This window comes from Manis javanica, chromosome 5 (assembly GCF_040802235.1).
Source record: "Manis javanica isolate MJ-LG chromosome 5, MJ_LKY, whole genome shotgun sequence".
Classification (NCBI taxonomy): domain Eukaryota; kingdom Metazoa; phylum Chordata; class Mammalia; order Pholidota; family Manidae; genus Manis; species Manis javanica.
This window is the reverse complement of record NC_133160.1, coordinates 142,575,341-142,599,638: the sequence shown is the minus strand read 5'-3', so window position 1 is coordinate 142,599,638 and position 24,298 is coordinate 142,575,341. Positions and strand designations below refer to the sequence as shown.

Here is a 24,298-nt window from a genome sequence, read left to right as displayed (position 1 = left end):
AGGGCTGTGTGTGTTTCTAAGCACCCTCACAAAGCAGTTGTTCAGTAGGCCTCACAGAGCACTGAACAGGACTGAGACGGAACTATGTTGCTTTTGAAACACCGTGTAAATGATTCACCAACACTTTTTAATATGTAATCGTGCCATTTTGTGTTTTAGCAAAAATCTGACTCTTTTTTTTGAAGTCTGAAAAGTCAGAGGTGTGAGTGGAGAGACTGAAGGGAAATGTGTTTGTTTCTGTGGAGGAAAATTTTGGTTCTATCTGCCCTTCCCAGCAAAATAAACAGTTGGGAAAGATGACATTTGCTCCAGTTACAGAAAATTTGTTTTGGCAATGATGATGTTCTTACATCTTCGCTTTTAAGCACCTTGATAACTTGGAAGTTTGATGGGTTTTTGTTTTTGTTTTAACCAGGTTTGCCCCCTTTTTTCTCATGCAGTTTTGGTATCCTGGGATTGCTTTGTTTGGAATGTATTTCTTGCTAAGCTAGTTAAATACAACTAAGATATAAAAGCATTAGGATTGGGAAATAATTGTGAGAAAAAAACAGAACTACATTTGGGGCCCTCTCATCTCTGTGATACCCACATAAAATAGCTAACAATTCCTGAGCCTGGTTAAAAACCCACTTAGTTTAAAGATCCTTAGGTTGGCAAATTTCAATTTACTGCTGGTGTCTAAAGCACTAATATCTGTTTTAGTGCGCCACCTACTGGTTCTATTTAAGATTGTCAGTGTTGTGTAATTTCTATAGCATTTGTGTTTTTTAGCGTTCTTTTAAAATGATGGGAATATCCCGAGAGCAGAGTCACCCATGCATAAGAAAAGCCACCACATTTAGGGACTCTAATTCTCCAGTGCACAGATTACTTTTCCGTTATACGGCAAGCATTTTGGAGACACAGCAGTCATTCCTTTCTGATTCTAGACCGGAACCCAAAGACAAAGTCAATACTATCGGCAAAAGGGGTCTTAGGTCTTAGGACCAGTAGATACGGTGTATAGAAGTTTTTTTACAAATAAACCAAAGCCTGATTTGTATTAATGTGTTTGATTCTTTTCCTAAATTTGGTTTCTTTCCGGCTTTGCTTCCCTCTCTCGTTTTTATTAAGTTTTTAATTACAGAATTTGTAAATTTAATAATTGGCAACCCTCCCAGGAAGCTGTCTTGTTAACTGTTTAGATGTATCCGTTGCTTTGCATGTCCTTCTTCTCTTGTTCCATTTCTGCGATTTTTATTAAAATCATAATCAGTCATCTTAGCAGCTACCAGATTGGGAACAAAAGTGCTGTTAGACACGTGAATGGACAGTTTGGTTCTGTTCATAGAGAGATTTTAATTTCACACAGGCTTTTATTTTATTTTATTTAGTTAGGAGTTTCAAAATGAGGCATTCTGATTCTTTTTCATTCCTTCATTAGCTGAAATACTTGTGAGAACTATCCCTTCATCCACAGGTGGGTGACTCTTGAGGTACAGTTCAAACAAACAAACATACCATCACAATTCTTTTTTAATAGATAAGTCAGGCTTTGTTAGGAAGGATGCTTCATATTAGACTTTAGTTTTTTCTCTTACAAGTCTCGCAAAGTACTAATTACCTTAAATTTAGAAAAGCCATAAAATGTAAAGAGCAAAAGTGATTTAAATAATTTCTTTAAATGATAAAAGATATAGCAGGTTAATACGTAATTCATTTCTAATGGATTCAAGCAGTCATTGCTGTAGACATTAGAAAAAGTCATTGAAGGCTTTATGAGCTAAATGATGGAGTTAGAATTTGAACCAAAATGAACTCTAGAAGTACATCATCTTAATTCCACTGCTGCTCTCATGGGTAATAGAGGCTGCGGGGTGACGTGAGGTGTGGTATATATAGTAAAAGGGGTGGCAGTGGCACTATTGTGAAGTGACAGGGCCACGTACAAGAAGCCCATACAGCAGGCTGGCAGCTATTAACTTCTGAACTGAATGTAGTCTGAGGGTGTTTTTAAGGGTGGAGAGGACTGACCTGTAAAGCTAATTATGTCAGCAAAGAGGCAAATGCTTGACATTGATTGCTCTGTGGGTTCGAGCTGACAAATCTGGTGCTGTGTAGTGTGCAGTATGTAGAGCCCAGAAATTCTTCACATATTTATTGATGTAACTTACTTACAGAGCATGAGTTTTGTTTGTTTTGTGTTCGGTCTCATTTGATATCCCTAAAAACACAGGTAAAGGCAGTGTCGCCTGACAGGAGTTTTCCTAGAGCTGGGCTAGGATGGAGATCTGCTGCTTGAGTCTCAAGACCGCGGCTTTTTCATTCCATACCTGAGAATATGAGTGCTTTTATTTAGAGGACTTGTATCAGATTACTGCCCAGGGGTACGTAGTGGAGTGGATGAATCTGTAAGAGTAAATTAAATTTGAAAGGCTTGGGGAAGGGGTGGCCAGCCATGGGTCAGGACTACTGAATTATCTGACCTCACTGATAAAAGCAGATCTCACATCTTTTGTTTACAGTCTGCTTATGGGGCACAGGACATCCATTCTTAGAACCTTACCCATCTGTCCAGCTGCTAGGCTGCGAATTGGTTAATAATAGATCCCCAGACACAAAAGGGGTTTTCATCCTTCATTATGAAATCATCCATTTTTCACTGGCTATTAAGATTTGTTCTTGCTGGGATATATAAGAGGCTAGTAGCACCATTGATTTGAACAGCCTGGTGTTAAATTGTGTTTGCAGAGTATAATACACCCTGTGATGTAGGAAAATAAAATTTTGAAGTTGGGGCCTTATGTTGAGTTAATGGTGATATTCACGTGCTGTCATGAGACCCACAACGTTCCTTTTTCAATGAAGCAAAAGAACTACATAGTATTGCTTTTATAATTGCATGTAAAGCTATCGGAGTATAACTGGTAGAGCATGGACACAACAAACTACAGGATTGCTATGATGGAGGTGGGGATAGGGAGTTAATACTGAAATACAGGAAGTAATCTAGAACCAGAGACTTCTGCAGTTTTTTCATGGAGAACTCAGTCTAGAACTTGTTCCCCTTCCCACCCAAACCAAGTGATCTATAAAGACCTCACCTTTAACCACAGTGTTTGATACTTAAACCAAATTTGGATAGTAGGTGCCTGAAGCAAATTGTTGAAGATCTGGGTAGTAGCTGCGCAGTGATTCCATAACCTATGAAATGTAGCTGAATGTTGAGCTGACAGAACATTTTGTCTTGTGGAAGCAGTCAACTTGATGGAGATTAGTGTGAGAAGTGGACTAGTATGGAACACAGAATAAAATGGAGGGATAACATGAACACAATAATAGAAGAAAACAGAAAAACCAAACAGGATCAGGATGGACATTTCCTTTGCATTAGGCTAAAGATTAGAATATTTCCTAATGAAGACAAATTGGAGTGAATACAAGCTAGTAGCCTTCATATATACAGAGTGCTTAGGAAACGAGGTGCAGGGGAAAAGTCAAGATGTCAATAAGGCATCTCTCAAAAGAAGAAATGCAGATGGTAAATAAAGAGGAAAAAGATTCAACTTCAATTATTAAATCAATTTAGAATAATAGTTTGCCATTTAGATGCTAACAGATTGACAGGTTTTTGTTTTTTTTTTAAGTAATAATACACATTGCTGATAGAAATGTTGGGAAACAGGTTTTATTTGTTAATGAAAATAATAGAACATCTTTGCCGACTGATACATTAAATGCTTTGGAAAATATCCTTGACTCCTCCAAGAATTCTCTTTCATAAGATTTATCCTAAAAAGTAATTCAGAGTTTGCAAGAGGTTATAAGAATAAAGGTGCTCATTGCTGTGAAATGGTGGAAATCCAGAAACATCCTAAGTGCCTTATAAAAGGGTGATTTAAATAAACTCACAGAGTAGCACACTGGATTTGCTTTGGAACCATACTTCCTGAAAAAGAAACATTTTCACAGTAAATTATCAAGTGCAACTATGGATACAAAATAGCATGCAGACTATAATCCATTTAAAAAGAGTTTGGAAGGTTAAAAACAAAGATATTAGTGATGGTTTAACGTTCATATATAATGTGAACTTGTATTGAGTTGCACAGAGGTCTTAATCTTAAGCAAGATTTGCTGCTCAGTAGGGGCTGTACATATAGTTCCAGAAATGTCAGGGTTTATGTATTTGAGTTAGAAATGCCAGTTGGCTCCCATCTGGTTATGACTATGGAGTCTGGTTTTAATTATATAAAATGGCATCTTTCATAGGTAAGGGAAATAAATTCTAGCCATTCCGGGGGTGGGGAAGAGGAAAGAGCAGAGAAGTAGGGGTGAAAAAAATTATATTTTTACTAGTTTATATTTAAAGTAACCTCGGAATTTAATATTGATGGACACCTTGTTTTTTTTAGGCCAGAGCACCCTAGAAGGCTGAGCTGAAAGAATGCTCATGTTTGACCCAGTCCCTGTCAAGCAAGAGGCCATGGACCCTGTCTCGGTGGTAAGTTTTCCAAAACTGAACGCTTTTTATTTATTCCAAGTGGTAATAACATTATTGTGTGCTGTGTTACTCCTTAAGGTTACTCATCGCTTGACGCATTTGATAGGTAAACTTTTCTCAAATACCCTGGTAAAAAGTGAGAGAAATACCCTCAAAGCAACTGTGCATCATTTAGGGGGGATCCATGTTTCCTTAAGACCTGCGACCCACAGCCCCCCAGGGTATGATCAGCACAGAACTTGGGCTACAGGCAAACCTCCTCACAACAGAAGTAGGTTTACAAAACTTCCTCAGTTACCAGTTTTTTATCTTAGTCTCTGGGGATTATTGGTTTTGGCAAAAAACATTTGGCCACACTGATTTTTAAAAATTAATGTGCTTCTAGGGATATTAAAAAAAAAATGTTCACAATGTTTGTCATCATTAGGAAGCTATTTGTGAGTGTACCTACAAGAAATCTGCTCAAGAACATGATTATCTAATGGTGTATTTTTCTTCAGATCACACATCAATATAAAATGTTTGTCAGTGTCATTTTTTTTTTTTTTAATAGTAGAAGAAGAAGATATTCTGTTTTGTCTCGCGTAGCGTTCAGATTGTCCTTCGTGGAGGTGGTTAAAAAGATGAAACCTTGGATGGGGGGAGTCTCACTCCTTTTGCACGTAAAAAATACACTAAGAATAAAATGGTTTGCTGAGAAAACAATGACGACAGCCATATATGGAACTGTGATTGCAGGAGACAGGACCGGGGAGGAGCTAGTGAAAGAACTTGGTGGTGAGGATGGAATTTTTCCCTTGGAGGAGTCTCTGACTGGGAGGGAACTATATAGCCCGTGGTCTGTTTCAGCACCTCCATGCTAAGCGAGCCGCTCTTGTGAGCCAGTCCCCTCTAGATGCTCTTTGGCCACCTGGGGCTTAGTCCACGTGTTTATACAGGTCCAACACTAGTGCTATGGAGATGGAACATAGGTGATAACGGAAAGGTGTCCAACTTCAGAGGCAGGAGTGGTGCAGACCTGAGGGCATCTGGATTAGTGAATATCAAGTGAAAAGGCAGCACTCCCATTCTGTCTTGTACTTTTCTTCCACGGCTTGGAAAATACTCACAAGGGGAAAAACTTGGCCTGAGTTGTGTATGTGAAGGTTGGTAATGACACGCTTGCAAAATTAGATCATCCTTATGCACTGACTGTGGAGGTTCCTGCCAAAAATGTTTATACAAGACGCAGGGGTCACTCGGAGGCCCTCGGAACTGAGTTGCCATGGATATTACTAAGCTAGTGAATTGTTTACCACCGTGTACGGTGAAAAGTTAGGTCAGGGTGGCTTTTAGGAGATAACATTTACATTCCAGCATGATAACTGGATAACCCAGTGTCTGAATAACATAATAATTGAGCAATAAGATTTATTAATCAAAAAACTAAATTGACTTCTAATGTTATTCAGTGCTCTCATTGTATCCAACAACCTCTTCCCCCAACCATTGCAGAGCATGTTGAAGGAAAATTAAAGATACAAAATTTCCCCATTAATTATATCCTTGAAATACGAATAGGTTTTTAGTACTGGAGAATATGATTAATTTTGTAAATGATGCAGAACCATCTTTTATGCATTTTAATATTCAATATACTAGCAATACTTTTAATCAAGCATGAAAATATGGCTCAAGAGCCTAATTTAAAGCTAAAATAAAGATCCACATTGCTTCATTGGTATGACATAATTAAGTGCAAGGAAATACACTTAACTAAAAAAAATGGAAATAATGAATCTGAAGTAACAGTTATTCTTGTAATACTGTAACTTATATAAATACATGAAATTAAGATGTATAGTATTTTTGCACTTAATGGTCTTTCTCTCCTTCATGCTCTAGTTTTCAACTTCAACTATTGCTTACAGAATTTAATTAGATTGTTTCACCAAAAGTTAGTGTCAGTCCTTACAAAGAAATTCTTTTTCTTCACTCAGTGAAAGCTCAGTTAACTGAAATATTTAGGAAGCAATGAAATTAAATAAAAAGCATTTGTTTCCACTCTTAAACCTTCAAATTGCATTTTTCCTGCTGTCATGAGTGGACATTAAACCTAATTTATTATTCCTTTATGCCTTTTTTCTTTTTAATTCTGTCTTTAACCTGAAGGTCAAAGTCTGGACTCAGGTCAGTGTTCTGAACATTTAGGCCGTATAGGATATTTGTAAGATTCTTTTTGTTTTAATTCCACATATGAAGAAAAATAATGACTTATCTCCCCACCCCCACCCCTCACCTTTTTCTTAAAAGGCAAATACAACAGATGCAATGTGTCTGTTTGGTGTTTTTCTATAGTTTAGAGAAAGTGAGGAAATGTGATTTCTCTCTCACCGAAATGTAAACCTTCATATCCTCTGCTAAACCTTGTGCTTTGAGGTAAATGATAAGGCTTTGGGTTGTCCTATTAAAGTTTGCAAGAATGGGGCGCAGAGTAGACCCCCCTCCGTTGGTGCTGTGGATCTCTGCTACTTAGCAGGATGTTGGCAAAACCCCCAGCCCTCAAGGCCTCTTTTTTTTTTTAATTTGTAAAATTGGAGATTGTCATTTGTAAAGTATGAGACAGCATGTATATATAAAATGTACATGTAAAGGATTTGCTTTTACCAATACATTTCCAAAGAGGGTTGAGAATTAAAGAATTTTATTCTGGACGTGAGGAAAAAAACAATTTTTTTTCTGGACGTGAGGAAAAAAACAATTTTTTTTCAAGTATTCTTTTTCTATTTCTTTAGCAAGATGACTTTTGAAGAAAATGTTTTTTTTCTTTTCTTGTAAATGAGAACTGTCGTCTGACAAGACTCCTTGAAGACTGAGAAATACTAAAACAGTAGTTCTCTGGTCTGGTCTAACAAAAACTTTTCATGACTTTTCTGAGCCTGGTGGAAAAAGACACTTTATTCTTTTGTTTGCATAGAAGGGCATGACATTTGCTGTCTCCAGAGTGTGTGTTTATAAATGTACCACGCCTTCCTGCACTTGGAACCCCACCCTTGGTATGAAGATCCCTTTGACTTGCCATAGCCCTCTCATGGATATTTTTTTTTTCCATATTAATGCATAGTGAAATAGAGACTCACTCCATCCATGTGTTGTGCAGTCACTCCCACTTAGGCCATCTTGTAATGGAAAACTCTCCAAAACTACTTCCAGTGGAATAAGAAACTATTGAATTCTCACTTGAGTATAGAGTGGTAGTTTTGGAAAATTATCCAAACCCTGGGCCTTTTTCCCCACCACAATAAAAATCAATTTTTGAGAATCCAAAGAATTGGAATAATTGGTATTAGCCTTAGCCTTGTCAGTAGTAAAAACCTGCTCAGAAAGTGTGTTGATTCACTTCCTTCACTCATCGAGTGTTTATTAAACATCTGTGCCAGGCCTTCATCTCCCATTCTGATGAGAGGAAGCAGTCAGCAAATAAACACACACGCTGTGGAGGTATGAACACTCCTTTCAGTGTGTGTTACAACAGAAGGAAAGAACATTTCTTAATAACAGATCTTCTGAAAAGTAAAACCTATTACCACCCCAGGGAGGGTTGAGTTTTGTCTTCAGGCTGCTCTGTTCCAGAATATAGGGCTCGCTCGGTCAGCATATGCACTGGGGCATTGCACGTCAGTGGTCAGAGGAGGCTCCTTGCTTCATCAACACGCACCTCTGATACGGATTTGGGGCCAGTGCAGCCACGCTTATTTGCATTGCTTTATGAGAAGATAGGAATGGTCTGGACAGGTCTCTTATACCAGGGTGTACCCGCCAAAGGCACCCATGCTGAGCACACCCTGGATCACTCCTTCCACTGTGGAGGGCAGACTGTTGCAAGCTGATTGCAGTAGCTTGTGTGCTCCACCCAAATAATTGAAGCAAACACATCTAATAGAAGGTTCTGGTCAACATTGCTATGGAATTTGCTAGTGAGTTTGAGGAACCACATTTTTTCACCCTTTTGTGAAGCAGTCAGACTGGAAATAGTTAACTGTGAACTCTGTTGTGTGTCCAAATGTGTGTCCCTACTAGCCCAAGCCTTACAAACACCTTACATCAGCAAAGGGGGTGGGGGCATTCATGGCAAGCAGACTCACAGCTTGAGTGTGAATAATGTTTATAAAACATGGCTTTATATGTGGCTTTTTTTTTAATGGCTTGAGAAACCTGAGAATATTATTAAATTTTAAAGTCTCCCAAGTTCTAAATTCCTATTCTCCTTAAATTCACCCCACGGTTAGAAAAAAACCAGCAATGACAGCAATGAAAGTGTGTCCTCGTTTCGCTTCCTATTTAGCTGCCAATAACTTGTCATTAAAATCTAGGTCATAGGGGGAGGGGGGAGGTCTTTAAAGAACAGGGCTGAAAATAAGGGAGAAGCTACATTCTGGTGAGTAGAAACACCTAATATTGCCTCCCATTTCCTGAAGTTTTGTTTCTAGTACCAAAACTTGCGCCTTTTATATAAAGGAGATTATATAAAGCACGTTAAACTTTAGAACTAGGAGAAATCTTTTGTCCTCCTGTATTTAATTATTTCCTTAAGCCCTCATTATCCATGACTTAATTTTTTTTGGTTAATGAACCTTATGCCTTGTTTTTAATATTGCCTGTTTAAATATGTCTAATGGTAATATCACTGTATGTTTTGGGCCTCTCACCTTATGTGTACCTGTGTGTACCTTGTTCTAAAGAAAGGTAGAAATAATCTTTTCCTCCTTTGATTCTTGATGAGTAACTCAGAGCTGCTTTTAAAAGCAGCAATTTATATTTATTTTCTCATTTTATATTCTTCATGTCCTTGTTTTTAAGCAGTTAGTGAAAATCCCCCCCCTTAAATAGTATTTAAATAATTGATCAAATTTTAATACTAAAAATTCATATTTTTATTCTGTATCTCTACCACTTAGAGCCATGCTGTTCACAGGGCAGTCTGTGTACCTTGAGCCACTCCCTCCCTCCCCAGTAATTCAGAATCTGCATTTTAACAAGACCGGCAGTTGAATTCAGGTGCACAGTAAAGTTTGAGAAGCCCCATTTGGGAGGATCAAAGTCTATTACAGTAGGAACAGAAGAGACTCCTAGAAACAGTGTGTTAAACTTCTTACATAGGTTAATTGAATCCAATTTTAATTTCAAACTCACAACCTCCTAGAAGGTGGGTATTTAGGTACCACCTTGACAAGTTTTGCCATATTCTCATGGCACTTGCACACCTAACATTTAGTTGTAATTTTTCTTGCCCTCTTCCATAGAATTGCTTTTTTAACATAATACATTTGTTTTAAGAGGGAACTTTATGTCACTACTTCTGGAAAAAAACAGGTTTTTGTATTACATATATAAACAATATTTTAAAGCATCATACTGCAGTAATCACTGTTGTAGGAGATCATACAGATTTTGATGATATGAATAAACAAAGGAAGGACAGAACGAAACACATAATCTTAATTATGAGGAAACTGACATAAAAAACAGATAAAGATAAATCCTCCCTGGCTCTCTGTCCCTTGATACTCATGCTCATTGGGTCCAGAGAAGGGAGCAGACATCCAAATTTTTAAAATAGCACAGGTGATTCTGAAGCACAGCCAGGTGGAGATTGGCCCAGCATAGGCCCAAGGAGGAAAGGGTGTGATCTGAGGAGTAATCCCAGTCAAAACCACTGCTACCCCACAATTGTTTATAACTCTTAAAAATGGCCACTTGGAGGGACCAAGGAGGATCTGAAATTAATAGTGCCTTTAAGCTGTTTAATTATAAGGCCCCACTGGTGAGTATTCTTGGTTACATCATGAGCTAGTATTATCTCAATCATAAATCCATAAGATTTTAGAGCTGGAAGAGAGGCACAGCTCATTGCTTACAATTCACACTGTAAAACATTCAAATCCAAGTAATTTTCTGCAGACAGACTTGATGTTACCACTAAAAATTTCAGTTCCTGAATGCCCTACAAGTAAACAAAATGGCTTGTGTTGAGTTTAACTTTTTTTAAAAGCATTCTAACAACAAAGATACTTTTTCCAATTTCAAATGAGGAATAGAAGTGATTTTAGTGAATTCCATAGTGAAGGACAGTACCATAGTGTGCCATTATTATGATTGATTTTGTGTTTAAAGCTGGTAGTATTAGGTTATTCTGTTACTACAAGAAAGGTATTTGAAGAAAAATTAGGTCAGTTGTGGAACAACTCAGCTTGGGAGGAAATAGACCATTTCATTAGCCTCTTGATGAGGGGGTAGCAAGGTTTAGAGGAGGGGACGCTGGGCCTCAGTTTGTGTGCAAGTGGCTTAGGGCATCACGTGGTCTTCGTGAGTTCTTAGCTGTTTCTTACACTTCTGTATCATCCACCAATTTAGAAATTATGTCATCTTCTGCACCTTCATTCAGACAGTGAATAAGACCATTGAAAAAGCTGGGGCCAAAGTTCCCCCAGACTGGATGGCCTTCGGTCTGTATATAGGGTAACAGTATAGGGTCAGTCAGGATCATCCTGGTTGACCTGAGATTGAGGTGTTTCTTGGAAGGTAGGGCTTTTAGTGCAAAAACCAGGACAGTCCTCAGCATACCAGGACTGTTGGCCACCCCGGGCATGGATTGGTCTGGTGGCTGAAGCCAATCCTTTGTGCTACCATGCAGCTCCATTTCTCCATGTTATACACAAGAAAAATCACAAGAAACATTAAGTGATCCTGTTCCTGAGGTCACAGACCCTCAAGCTAGAGAGAGCATTTCCTGCTGATGAAGAAACCCCTTTAGAAAAACAACAGGTTAGTGGGCTTGGCTGGTTCTTGGTGAACCCCGCAGCACTGACTCCTAATAATAAAGATTTCTGTTTATGACCTGTTTTAGAATTTTGCCAGGTATCAACCTCAGCCTTAACATCTGACATGGGAATCACCTTAGAATTAATTCTGAGATTTTTTTTATGTGACAGACACAGCTACCCCATTATCTCTAGTTCTTACATTTATTAGACCAGCTCCCTCATAGCATTTTTTTAAAGGTCCAGTATATATCTAAATCCAAATGGCTTATTAGAAAGTCCATGGTATTGAAAGCGCCTCCTTGTACATTTTCATCCTGACTCATGTTTCCAGCAAACGCACTTAATGGCTGTTCACACGTTTCCCTCTTTCCTTTCCAATAGTCATACCCATCGAATTACATGGAGTCAATGAAGCCCAACAAGTATGGTGTCATCTACTCCACACCGTTACCTGACAAGTTCTTCCAGACCCCAGAAGGCCTGTCGCACGGGATGCAGATGGAGCCAGTGGACCTCACTGTGAACAAACGGAGCTCCCCGCCCTCCACAGGGAGCTCTCCTTCCTCGCTGAAGTTTCAGGCCTCGCACCGGAGAGGCTCGCCCGGGTTGAGCATGCCCTCTTCCAGCCCGCCCGTGAAAAAGTACTCACCGCCTCCCCCGGGAGTGCAGCCCTTTGGCGTGCCGCTGTCCATGCCTCCCGTGATGGCCGCAGCCCTCTCCCGGCACGGGATCCGGAGCCCCGGGATCCTGCCCGTCATACAGCCGGTGGTGGTGCAGCCGGTCCCCTTTATGTACACCAGTCACCTCCAGCAGCCGCTCATGGTCTCCTTATCCGAGGAAATGGAAAATTCAAATAGTAGCATGCAAGGTAAATTGCACCACTGGTCTGCACTGCTGCTCCTGCCTAGTCTATAGGGGTTCATCACCAGACGGTCCCGGTAAGGCAGCAAAGGAAGCAAGAGCCAAGAGTTGTTACACTCTTGAAAGGAAATATCCGTCTTAGAGTCTGCCTGAGGCATTTCCTTTTTTCTTTTTTTAGTGTTGATACTGGAAGCACTCCCAAGAATCAGGCTGTCTGTTGAATGCCATGAAATGATTTCTTTCACTTAATTGTCACTTTGGGATAGTAAAAATGTTGATTTTTTTCTATTTTGCTTTATTGAATGCCAACATGGTTCTATTAAAAAGGCATTTATTAAGTACCTTTGGTCATGGTGATAACCAGTGGCCATTAAAAGCCACATTGTTTACTGCCTGGTAGTAGCCAGAAGATTAGGGTTAAAAGGAAATAACCAAAAACTATACGGAAGAATCATTTGGGTGCTGATGTCTTTAAAGTCTGGCTTCCTGTGTGTGATGCTTACTGGCAAAATAATGGTCAGGAGAAACAGGACTCCCCACAGATTCATTTCGGCTATAATTTTGCCCAAGGCAAATAAAAGAATATTCATACATCAGTGCTATAGATAGAAGCTGTGCAATAAACTTCTAAAAGCTAAAATTGGTAAATTGTACATAGAATGACTTTTCTATTTTTATTTTTTAGTACCTGTAATTGAATCATATGAGAAGCCTATATTACAGAAAAAAATTAAAATAGAACCTGGGATTGAACCACAGAGGACAGATTATTATCCTGAAGAAATGTCACCCCCTTTAATGAACTCAGTGTCCCCCCCGCAAGCATTGTTGCAAGAGTAAGTATATTTAGGCCTTCCCAGCATTTGCATAAGAGCGTACATCTTGGGACCTGGAATGGAAACACAAACTTCCAACATGGGATGTGATCACAGATTGCAGAACACCTTGTAGTATGTGACAGCCACTGGGCAAGATGAGAGAATCTCTCCAAAAACAGTGGGCTTGGTCACACGGACAGCACTGTGACAGTTACATGACGTTTTCAGTGAATCGGTCATCCATGATTTTGCCACCTGGCCACATAAATCATTTTTGTCTTACTTTTTCACCCTTCCAGACTATGTATACATGGTTCTCTTAATCCCAGTGTGGACTGACTGTGGTGTCTTAGATATTCCACTTCAGGTTGGATCGTGAAAACTTTTCATATGGACACACAGCGTCCTTCCAGTCGTCCCTTCTCATAGGCTATGAATACTGTTACTAAGGCAAATTCTTCAGTCAGAATTTCCAGGCCAACCACAAGCCAAGGAAGACATTCCAGAAAAAAAGTCCTTTAAATAGTGGTGGCAACCGAAAGTTATCCATGTAGCTCAGAGAAGTTCTTTATTGAAAAATTATTTATTCCCTGGTCTTTTTAGTCATACCTACCCTAGAATGTTCACTCTGCCTTTGAACTGCCCTCCAGTCAGAAGGTTACTGAGTTGCTTAGTAGCCAAGCTCCTGGACAGTGGTTTATTCTGGGTCTCACTTGGCTGTAATGTGAAGGTGCCATGCATAGGTGCAGTGACACCATTCGTGGGCTTGCTCCTGTGGTGTCCTTGACTTCTACCAGTGGTGACACTGGAAGGCTGTGTTTGCGGTAGCTCGGGTGACCTTTGGATCTGCCACCTTGGATCCCAGCTCTGCTCTCCACCTTATTATATGTGGCTTGGGCTAGTCACTTACCTTGCTGCCTCTGTTTCCTCTCTGTTTCCCTTATTGGGTGTAATTATTTTTCTTGGTGTAATTGTCTTGTGTTGATGCTTCCAGCCCTGGATGTAGTGGCCAGCTTTCCACTGCAAAGGCAGCAATGATTGTCTCCTCCAGACCCCTTCTGTCATCTTCTTCCCATATCACCTCTTCTCCAGCTTGAAACAAATGTTTTGCCCACCTCTTTACTTTTTATATTTTCCCCTCTCTCTTACACAACTCTACAGCAGAATTGTGATTTTTCTCTGGTTTTAGAACAGCAACTATCTGAGACTTAAATATATTCTGGTTGTATCCACATTCCACCCAAATAGGTGCCTTCACAATAGCTCAAGTATTGCCTCTTGTACCAAGTCATAATCAGTTGTGAGTCTTGGGATTGTCATGTACTTCCCGGTAGTTGAAGAAAGGAATGAATCTTCTTAGAGCCAGCAGCCAGCTACCTCAGCAGGGAGAAGGTGTGTCTGGAGGACTTGTACATTGATGAGTACCCTTCGCAATTGCATAATGCCTCCTCATCCCACAAAAAGAAACTTTTCCCAGTGTTTTCAAAGGAATTATTTCATTCCCCTATAAGTCATGTGGGAGTGGGAGCAAATAGAGATCCGGTGAGCCAAGGCATTGGATAACCAGCCTATAATCATGCCGGTCACAGCAGAGGGGGCTGGGCTTGATCTGCTCCCAGATGAGTGTCGTAGCCACCGAATGCATCCACTCGCGCATTTACCTGGAAGGAAACACAGACTAACCAAAATGGACACATCTTGCAGGCTGAACTACCTCTTTTTTTCATAGGGGGGTGTCTCTGGCAAGGTTACCAGCAACATGATTTTGCACTGGTATTATAACTGCACAAGTGATGAAGAAAATATTATAAAACTAAATCAAGCCCGCTACCCAAATAGGGAGGGCTCCATTGACTGAAAAAGGGTTCTTTCAAAGTTTGGGTTATTATGAATTACAGTGTAAAACATTATGGCAGAAAAATATCTGAAAGCAATATTCTCTGCTCTGAATGCTGCTGAAAACAGTTTCTCTTATTTTAATGCTGACCTAGGAATGCATTTTGCTCCTCAAAAAATTCAGCAGATTAGCCACAACTGCTACACATACTCTTTGAGTAATTCTCCCCCAGATGTGATTAGGTAATGTCTTGGAGTGTGCCCAGTAGCAGCCCACATAGGAAACCAGCTAGCCAGCAAAGAATCACTTCAAGCCAAGTGCCTAGTACCATTGCAGTGAGGCAGCCCCAATAATATTTGCCTTAGGAAGCCCCTCCTTTCCAGAGGCAGGCTACAGCTTTGAAATCCATTCCCTTGAATATAGAGTTACAGCTTGAGGATTATTTTTAAAGGCACTCCAATGTATATTGGGTTTCTTTTGTCGTATATTTACATACGTGAAAATGTACTTAGGACAAAAGACCTGAGGATCAGATTGACCCATCTCATCGTGTGTGTGAATTGTAGCACACTTAAGAGGAGTTGGCTTAACTCAAAACAATGACCAGGTATCTGGTACTCAATAGGTGTTTTAACTTCTTGGTTGTAATGACCCCAAACAACCTCTTTAAAAATGAGCATTGAGGAGTTCAAAAAGGGCGAGCACTTGAAGGCCTGTTCTCTAGGCTCAGACCATTACCACATCTGGCTCTTTAGAGATGAGGCTGCGAATTACTCTCAGAATGGTGCTGCTTTTCAAGGTGCACATTAGTTTAGTAGACATTTGCTGATCTGGTGTTGGGACATCCCCCAAAAATGTATGAAATTAACAACTAGGGGCAAAGTTTGCAAATGGGTTCCTGAACCTCAGAGTATTAACACCTACAATTTAATAGGTTGACATCCAGGACGGGTAGTATTCTTAAGTGCTTTGTGTACATTACAGCAACTTTCTGAGATCACATTTTATCATCTTCCCCATTTTACAGACAGTAAAGGAGCACAGAGAGGGTAAATGCCATGCCCAGGGCCACAGGGACTGAGCTGGGATTTGAGGCTGGAGCACACAGCCTGTAAGCATATATTGCTTTCAAAAATGAGCAACTAGAAAAAGCAATCGAACCTGCTGTACAGAAACTTAGATCCCCAAACCATAAAGTCTAAGAATTGGGGGGGACTTCTGAAGTCATCAGGGATCACTCTTTGTACTGCCGAGGCAGATGAGATATATTAAACCATTCAGTTTTCTCCCCCAGCATTTTATTTCTTGAAGTTCTCTTAATGAAGATGACACATTTCAATCAATGGCATTAAAGTTGAAAGTTTAAAAAAAAAAAACCTGATAAGTTTTTTTCTCTTTAATAAAGGGTTTTAATAACAATTCGGCTTTATAAGAATTGTATGTATCCACAAACCCCTCACTTATTTTCTCTATTTGTCTGTATATGTAATCACAGTCCTTATTCTCCCCCTCACTTTTCCATGCTCACTTTTCCATGTGTTTAAACTTGACTATCTTATTCTTCTGCTTTGCCCCTCTAAGTATCAAGGTAGGGAGGTAAAGTGGTACTCAAAGCTGACAGTGTTCTTAAGTGGGAAATAAGTAAAGTCCTTAAAATAAACATCCTTTTAATTTTCCTTGTCACTCCTTAGCCTGCCTGGGAAAGTTACTGGTAAGGGACAGGTACTCAATTTTTACCAAGATAAAAACAAGTTTCAATTCAGGGACTCCCTTTTGTTTTTTATGGCTAAATTTCACATTATCCTTTTGTGCCTCACAAGCTTGAGTGTTTACCCTCATCAAATTGTTTTTCCCTTTCACCTGCCTTTTTTTTCTCCCATACACTTGTACAAAACATTCATATGTTATTTGGAACATTTATTTAAGAGCTTCAAATTCAAATTGAAAAGACAAAAAAGTTCATTAACAGAGGCCAACAACATAAACCTGCAATGTGTCGAGTAAATCAGTCATTAGGAAAGTGAGTGAAAGGATTAGAATTTTTTTAATTACTTGACATTAATCAGAGGAAGCCTGAGAAAACTACAGACTTTCCCAACTCATCCCCATCTGCCTTTTCTCTCCACAAACTTCCTTTCTGAAAAAGTTCCTTGCAGTGATGCCAGACATGATTTGGTTTCAGGAAGGCAGAGAGGATGTCAGGCACCGGTGGGCAGCAGGCTCTGGTGTGGGGCCAGCGCCGCCCCTCCCTGCCTGACTTGCACTGCAGCCTCCCTCCAACAAGAGTATTAACAACAGTAAAGGTTTGAGCTTGGGGAGAGAACAGTGCCAACTTTTTTTTTTTGAGATGAGCCAGAATTTGAGAACCAAATGTGAATTGGTGATCTTTAAGAGACTCAGACCAAATGCCAATTTCATAAAGGATAAAATGTAGATACATGCCAGAGTATGGTTGCCTGAGACTTTGGAATTTGACCTTTTTACATTTTTCCCTGAAGAACCATAATGAAAATCAGGGCAGCCTGTGAAAACACATAGAACAATGCTCTGCAGTGCCTGGTACCACAAAATTTTATGTGTAGGTGAATCTTTATGGAGGGAATGCGACTCAGTACTTTGCACGTCCCTCTAGCGTAGCACCTGTAACCCTCCTTACTGTCATTACTTATCTATATGTCTGTCTCCCCCTAGAATGTGAGCTCCTCGAGGGCAGGAACCCTGTTTTTATTCATCTTTGTGTCCCGGTGCCAAGCACAGTGCCTGGCTCATGGTAGGTGTTCACTCCATGTTTGTTGAATGAACATAGCAGTGCTTCTTGGGGTGATCAGCTCATTTCTTTTTATCTATTTCGTTGGGTTTTTTGTTTGTTTGTTTTTGCCCAGTGTTGTTAATGCTTTTGGTAGGCTGCAAAAAAAGGAGGAGTCTCTTTCAACATTTTGCATTTAATATTGGCTTTCATAGGAACCACCCTTCTGTCATAGTGCAGCCGGGGAAGAGACCTTTACCTGTGGAGTCTCCCGACACCCAGAGGAAGCGGCGGATACACAGATGTGATTATGATGGATGCAACAAAGTGTACACTAAGAGCTCTCACTTGAAAGCACACAGAAGAACACATACAGGTATCAGGAGTCCAAGACTTGCTCCATCTTTCTTCTTAAGAAGTACTAGAATGGAATGTCAGGCTCAAGTGTTCCAGCTTTCAAAGGTTGTTGTGGTGAAGTTGTCCAGGGCTTGAAAAGTATTTAGTTTGTCTAGAGATATCTCTATTGGTCATGAGAAGTCAAGTTTTTGATAGCAATATACTTTTATACAAAGTTAAGATAAACTCAAGGTCATCTGTAGAACAAGGTTCCCTGCAGCCCTTGGCAGTTCTGTACTGTCTGTGGTAAGGGAGAGAGGGCTGCAGCCTGCTGGAGCAGAGGCTCTTGAACCATGGGCCTGTCGCATCGAGATTGTGGCCCTTCGTATGGGCTATCCGCCTAATAAACGTACCTTACCAAATTCACAGTGGCAAAAAAAACCAGCTCCTTATGCAGAACAAATAAATGCAGCAATTTTTGGAAGTGAAATTCAAGTAGAAGACTGTCATTGACAGAAAGAAAAGGGAAGAGATTTGGGTAATTCATCTCTTCAAAAATTGAGGGAACTTCTGTGCCATTGCTTACCATATTTGTTCTTGGGTATTTTCCATCTTGCCCAGAGGACTAGGTCAGATCTTATAAAAATTATGTAGGTGAAGAAAACATAAAATTGCTCTGTGCTCTTGAATGTTTTGTAAACAAAACATCTTCAGGATTTCATACAAAAATGTTTTAAATAACCTGATTAATTGCTGTCACTCTCAGTGATTAACATTTACAGTTAATTATCTGACCTAACCTCAAACTCCTCCATGTAGAATTCTACTGTAAGAGCATTTTGCCTCTATGTACATTACTCAGAATGTAGGTTTTGTTGTTTGAGTCTTACAAGACATTCCTATGAGGAATATTTACCAAGAGAAGAATCTGGAATTTGGAAGAGAGGGGAAAAGGAAGGCGTCTAGCACAGGGGAAGTGAAGGTTTTTCAGCGAATCCTGGTTGGGGGGAAATCGGCATTCGTACAGCTGAGATCTTTGGCACTGTTGTAATGCTCTTAACAGAGAGAGAGCTGAGGGTGATGCCTAATGTTGAGATGAGCATCCAATCAGCAATGCCAAGTAGACTAATAAAAGCATCCCTAGGGCATTATTAGGACCTGAGAGGTGGATGTTACCCACTTCCAATTTAAGATTAAAAACACAAGGAATATTTGGATAACAATTCAAACATAGGGAAAATACCTCTTAGCATTTATATTCTGTGCAGCAAAGCAGGTAATAGAAATTCTGACTATCTCACTGAAATACCAAGGAACGGCAATCCTTCAGGTTTCTAGAGAAAATAGAGATGTAAATGGATTGATTTGTGATGCCCATTACCAATTATTACAAATTTAAACATCTAAGTTTGCCATGAAAAGCCTTTTTATTTGTGAATGCTTTCACATGGCTCTCCCAGTGGTTTTCCCAAAAGGGTCTCCTGTTCTTCACCCGCCAAGTACCATTATCCTCCAGGAGGGGGTTGGAGAAACCTGGCTTCTGACAGGGTGGGGAGGAGTTACTATAGTTTTAGTACTTCAAAATTAAAGCCTTATGCTTAAGCATAATTGTTACTGAGTAAACAAAAGGTAAGATGTTGAAATCCCTGACAGATATTTCAGATGATTGAGACTTCATATTTTGGGGAAAATATTGAAAAAAAATAGGAAAATCTCACATACTTTCAGTTTGGGCTCTCATTAAATAAATTGATAGCACTGTATATAACTAGACCAAAGTAGGTTTGAGACTTGGAGATAAATACAGATCATCAGGTGTTTCTTAAGCTAGTCATCCCTACTATCGAGGGCAAAACCAAAATTATTCGGTAGCCCCTCACAATGGATTTCAGTGGCTTTACGCTTTGGGAATCCTTAAAATCCTTCCCCCACTTTTTTGGCAGAGAGCCAGCTAAATGTTTAGAGAATTAAGTCATTGTTCCTTTTTGTCCTATAGTGATTTATAAGACACTGTGTTACTGAGGGACAAATGGATGAACAGATCTTGAAAATAACTTGTCAAGAGCTTTAGCTCGAAATCTTACCTTTACACTGTCTTTACAAATTAATAGCCTTTTGTGCTCAAAAAATAAGCTCTTTTCATTTTTCCTTTTTGCAGGAGAAAAACCCTACAAATGTACATGGGAAGGATGCACATGGAAGTTTGCTCGGTCTGATGAACTAACAAGACATTTCCGAAAACATACTGGAATCAAACCTTTCCAGTGTCCAGACTGTGACCGCAGCTTCTCCCGTTCCGACCATCTTGCCCTACACAGGAAACGCCACATGCTAGTTTGAATGCCTCCTCAGCGCGGCTCCCCACTCTCCCGGCTCTCTCTCTCTGTCCTCCCTCCCATTATGTAACTCATTTTTTACATGTACATTTTAATTTGGATTCAGCTGGTCTGAATCTCTGAATTTATATCATTCAAACTTCCGTATGGTCAGTAGTAAATACTCTCTAACCCTCCCTCTCCTTACCACGGGTCAGACCTAAAGAATGTGAACACTTTTTTTTCCGGGGATGCTAAGCAAACCCTTCTTACAAAGATGTTTAATGAGAACAAGGGAACATGTAAACAAACATAACCAACTGTCAGTTTCTCCATGTATTCCTCAGAAGAATGTCAAAGTAAATGTATTAGAAATACAGTATCCAGCCTGCTAGTCCTTGCCAGAGACATTCATGCCTCTGTGCCTGTGATCTCATTTTCTGCTTTACAGAGGAAAGAAGGGTGGATCCTTCCCCAGGCCAGCTACAAGTGCAGCAAAATCTCAGGCTAGTACAGTCAGCTCTTCCTTCACAAATCTCGTCAGCTTGGATATATCATTCAACTAAATAAGTCCTTGACCCTCCTCTGTGCCTGCGCTAGGAAGGTGGTCTTGGCCTTCATTGAGAGATGAGCCAGAGCTGCTGATTTAGGTGGGTGATGTCTGTCACTCTCAGTTCAAGGGGTGGATGCTGAACTTGCATAGCCTGGAGTTGGAACAGAGGGGGGCACAGAAGGAAGCCGGCCACTCCTCCAGGGCAAGGTGTTTTCAGTGAGGTTTCATCATTTTGTTAGCTGCACAGTGCGTTCCCAGAGCTCCAGTCTCTGGCATATTCAGCAGTGCAGAACCATACTGCAAAGCCAGATACTGAGGGGATTATCTATGCACCTGTCTCCATTCCTAGATGTCCTTAATGTGGATCATCAAGCATTGATAGGGATACCACAGAAATATTTGCCCACTAATGGTAAAAAAAAATATTTTGGGTAAGAATATGGACGGCCTTTCTTTTACCCAAACTACTAAGAGCTCTTTTGCAAACAGGGAAGCGTTGAGTGGTAATTGTATTCCCATGCCACATTAATCATATAGCTTTTATACAGAAACTCTTCTGTATGAGCTGTAAGGTGCCAAACTGTCATTTGTGTTCATGACACATATCATAAATAGACATCTGCTAATGCTTTTGTAGATTGATTCAATTTAAGGCCTGAGTGACATTATTTGTAACTATAACTGGTTGTGAAGCACACATACCTTTACCTGAGGCACAGATTTCTGAAAGATATAGACAACCACAGTTCAGGGATTTATGTGTGTGTGTGTGTGTGTGTGTGTGTGTGTGTATTCCCAAAAGTTTACTGTTAGAACTAACAGTAACCGTTAATCTCCTATCACTATCAAGTATCCTGTCAGAAGAACCTGAAAATGACTCGTGTTTATGTTGAGGATAAATAGCACCATCATTTGGGGGAAGTTTTTTTCAAAAGCTGGCTTTTGAGCACTATAGTCTAAATGCCAATAAAAATAATTCATGCATAAAAATGCCATTGGTCCTAAATTTGAAGAAAGTGGGTGATGGTGGTCAAATGTGGGTGTGTATAGCCAAATGTGCCTTCATCCCTCGATAAAGGGTGGAGGAGAAGAGAGAAGAATGGAATCCTGAAGATTCATCCCAGCCACAAATCAGGATCCAGCACAGCCTTAACTGGGGGATGCATTGTGTTTAATTGTTCTTAAAACATCAGAGAATGAGTGATTCTTGAGGCCTGCAAATTGTGTGGGGAGCTGAACTTGGATGGCACTATGTTAGTGAAAGTTGGTTGTAGGGACTGTGCACCTAAGAGATCCCACTCATTGGCCCTGTGAACCACCTGAAAAGAAATGTAGTCAAGAAACGCAAAGTAAATTGTTATCTTTGCACTTGGTTCTGATGTTCTTTTGTAAGCACTGCAAAATCTGTTAATATTAAAGCAACCTAATTGGGCTTTTTTTCTTTCTTTTTTTTTTTTGCAATTATGATGTTAATTGAGGGATAAAAATGGCTCTGGGAAAAGTAGGTATCATCTATGTTGTAAATGCTTAGTCACATTCATGCCAGAGTGTCTATTTCTTGATATGGTTCTTCCACAACACACGAATGAAGTTGGAACGTAAGGAACTTTTTTGTTTTGATGGAGATGACCAGTTTATGTGTTCTGATGTAGTTGTAGGAAGAGGGGCAAGAAAGGGTAGAATTAATCTTTAAATAATTAGCTTTGAGTGTGAGTCCAGTTCATAGAAAGCTTCATGAGTTCTCATGAAACCTGATGTGTTTGCTATGGCATATTTAAATTCTTGTTCAAAAGAGCAAGACTGCAAAGACTATGCTATTCAGTTTGCTTAGATTATATTAACCGTTTATTAACAAATTTCCATTTTAACTCAAAGAAAAGCAGCCCAGAGAGACCATACTCTGTTCCCACGCTGGTCTGTATACCTTAGTTACCACTTGGCTCTTAAGCAAATTTTCCTTTTTTATATATATTTGTATTTTACTATGTTAGTTGAGAAATTTAGTTTCTTAGTCATTTTTAGCTGTTATCATGGAAGACCTCAAATATAAGATAAGATGCCCTTGAATATGTGGTTTTAATGATGTGCCATGTTACTATCAATGGTGATTTTAATTGCAAGTTTAAATTGATGAGAATGATTTGTAAACATGGAGTTAGTTTGTTTAAGTTCTGTTTGTTAGAGAATTTCTTTGATTATCCAAGTGTCAGCTTGGAGAAGAATTCAGAAAAATAAAATCTGAATCCAGTATATGTTAGATTTCTAAAATGTGAATCTACATCATAAATGGGCATTAACATTCTAAATCACCTGGATTGGAGAATGTGTTAGCAGCATAGCTATGTTCAACCAAGGAAATGCTAAATACACAGAAATTTCAAGAGCCTTGGAACAGATATACAGGGGAACTATATATGTATATGTATATTTTATTAAACACCCGTCTGCACTATCAGTGTTGCACTAATGTGGAATTTGAAAGACTGTATTTCTGATACTGTATATCTGCCTGTCATCCTTGATTAGATTGTTTTAAAGACAATCTCAAAGATCTGAGGTTTTGAAATGATTGGTTTGAAAATACAGTCATCTTGAAGGAATTACTGTCATACATGAAGTTGCTCAGAGTTGTCTTTATTTTCTCAGTCAAGGTTAACAATTTCTCAATGATAGCAAATTCACTTAAGAAATAATACATTTACAAAGCCATTTTACATGCATTAAATGAGGGCTACAACAATACTATGTTTTACAAATACTAGCACTTTTTTTTTTTGGCTGTTATGTACTTAGTGTTAGAGGGTCAAAATAATCTTTCTGCTTAGCATCTCTTAAACCACACCTGCAAGTATAGCAGGATTATTACATTTACAGTACTTTACTACTTGTATAAACTATGCAGAAATTTTTAATAAAGTGTAATATATTTTATAAGCTAATAAGACTGAGTGGGTAAAGGTTTTTAGCATGCGTTAGTATACTTGCAAATACTGAAACATTTTGGTAATCTTTCTTACTAAAGATGTGAATGTTTAATGTACCTTCTCTGTTTCTACTCTGTAGTCCAATGGGAATTCAGTAATGACATTTTGTCATGTCAAACTGTGAACATAAATTTGTACTGTACAGTCCTCATATACTATATACAGTATGCAATATATGTATTATATACTTGTTAATAAAAACCATCAGAACATTAAGTGTGATCATGTGATTGCTATATATGCGTGATCACTAGGAACAAAACCAATGCAACATGTAAGAGACTCTACTTAGAAATTTCAAGGTCAGTGACTCTGATAGGCAATTATTGATAGAGGGAAAGAAAAGTTGATCTAATTGGAAAATGCACTAAACAAGTTAACTCAGTCCTAAAGCTATGCCCCTGCTTTTGTGTTAACAGCAACAGGAAGTCTTAACAAACCATAAATTTGTAGACAATCCTGCATAAATCTACAAACTCACCTAGTACATTCTTGGGATACACTATATGTTGCTTCCAAAAGGGATTTTCAGTGCCTTGTATTAAAAGACACATACGTATAA

At 39.3% G+C, this 24,298-nt stretch overlaps 1 protein-coding gene across 2 annotated transcripts in view; it reads left to right on the top strand.

The window, feature by feature from the left end:
• The window catches only part of KLF3 (KLF transcription factor 3), a 34,067-nt gene extending 10,115 nt beyond the window's left edge, over window positions 1-23,952 (top strand). For both annotated transcript variants that reach the window (XM_073237742.1, XM_073237743.1), the window contains exons 2-6: window positions 4,395-4,483; window positions 11,668-12,154; window positions 12,833-12,983; window positions 17,764-17,924; window positions 20,043-23,952. In XM_073237742.1, the coding sequence (XP_073093843.1) occupies window positions 4,427-4,483; window positions 11,668-12,154; window positions 12,833-12,983; window positions 17,764-17,924; window positions 20,043-20,224 (1,038 nt within the window). In that variant the 5' untranslated portion in view covers window positions 4,395-4,426 and the 3' untranslated portion in view covers window positions 20,225-23,952. The remainder of the gene's footprint in view (window positions 1-4,394; window positions 4,484-11,667; window positions 12,155-12,832; window positions 12,984-17,763; window positions 17,925-20,042) is intronic.
• The last annotated feature ends 346 nt before the right edge of the window (window positions 23,953-24,298 follow it).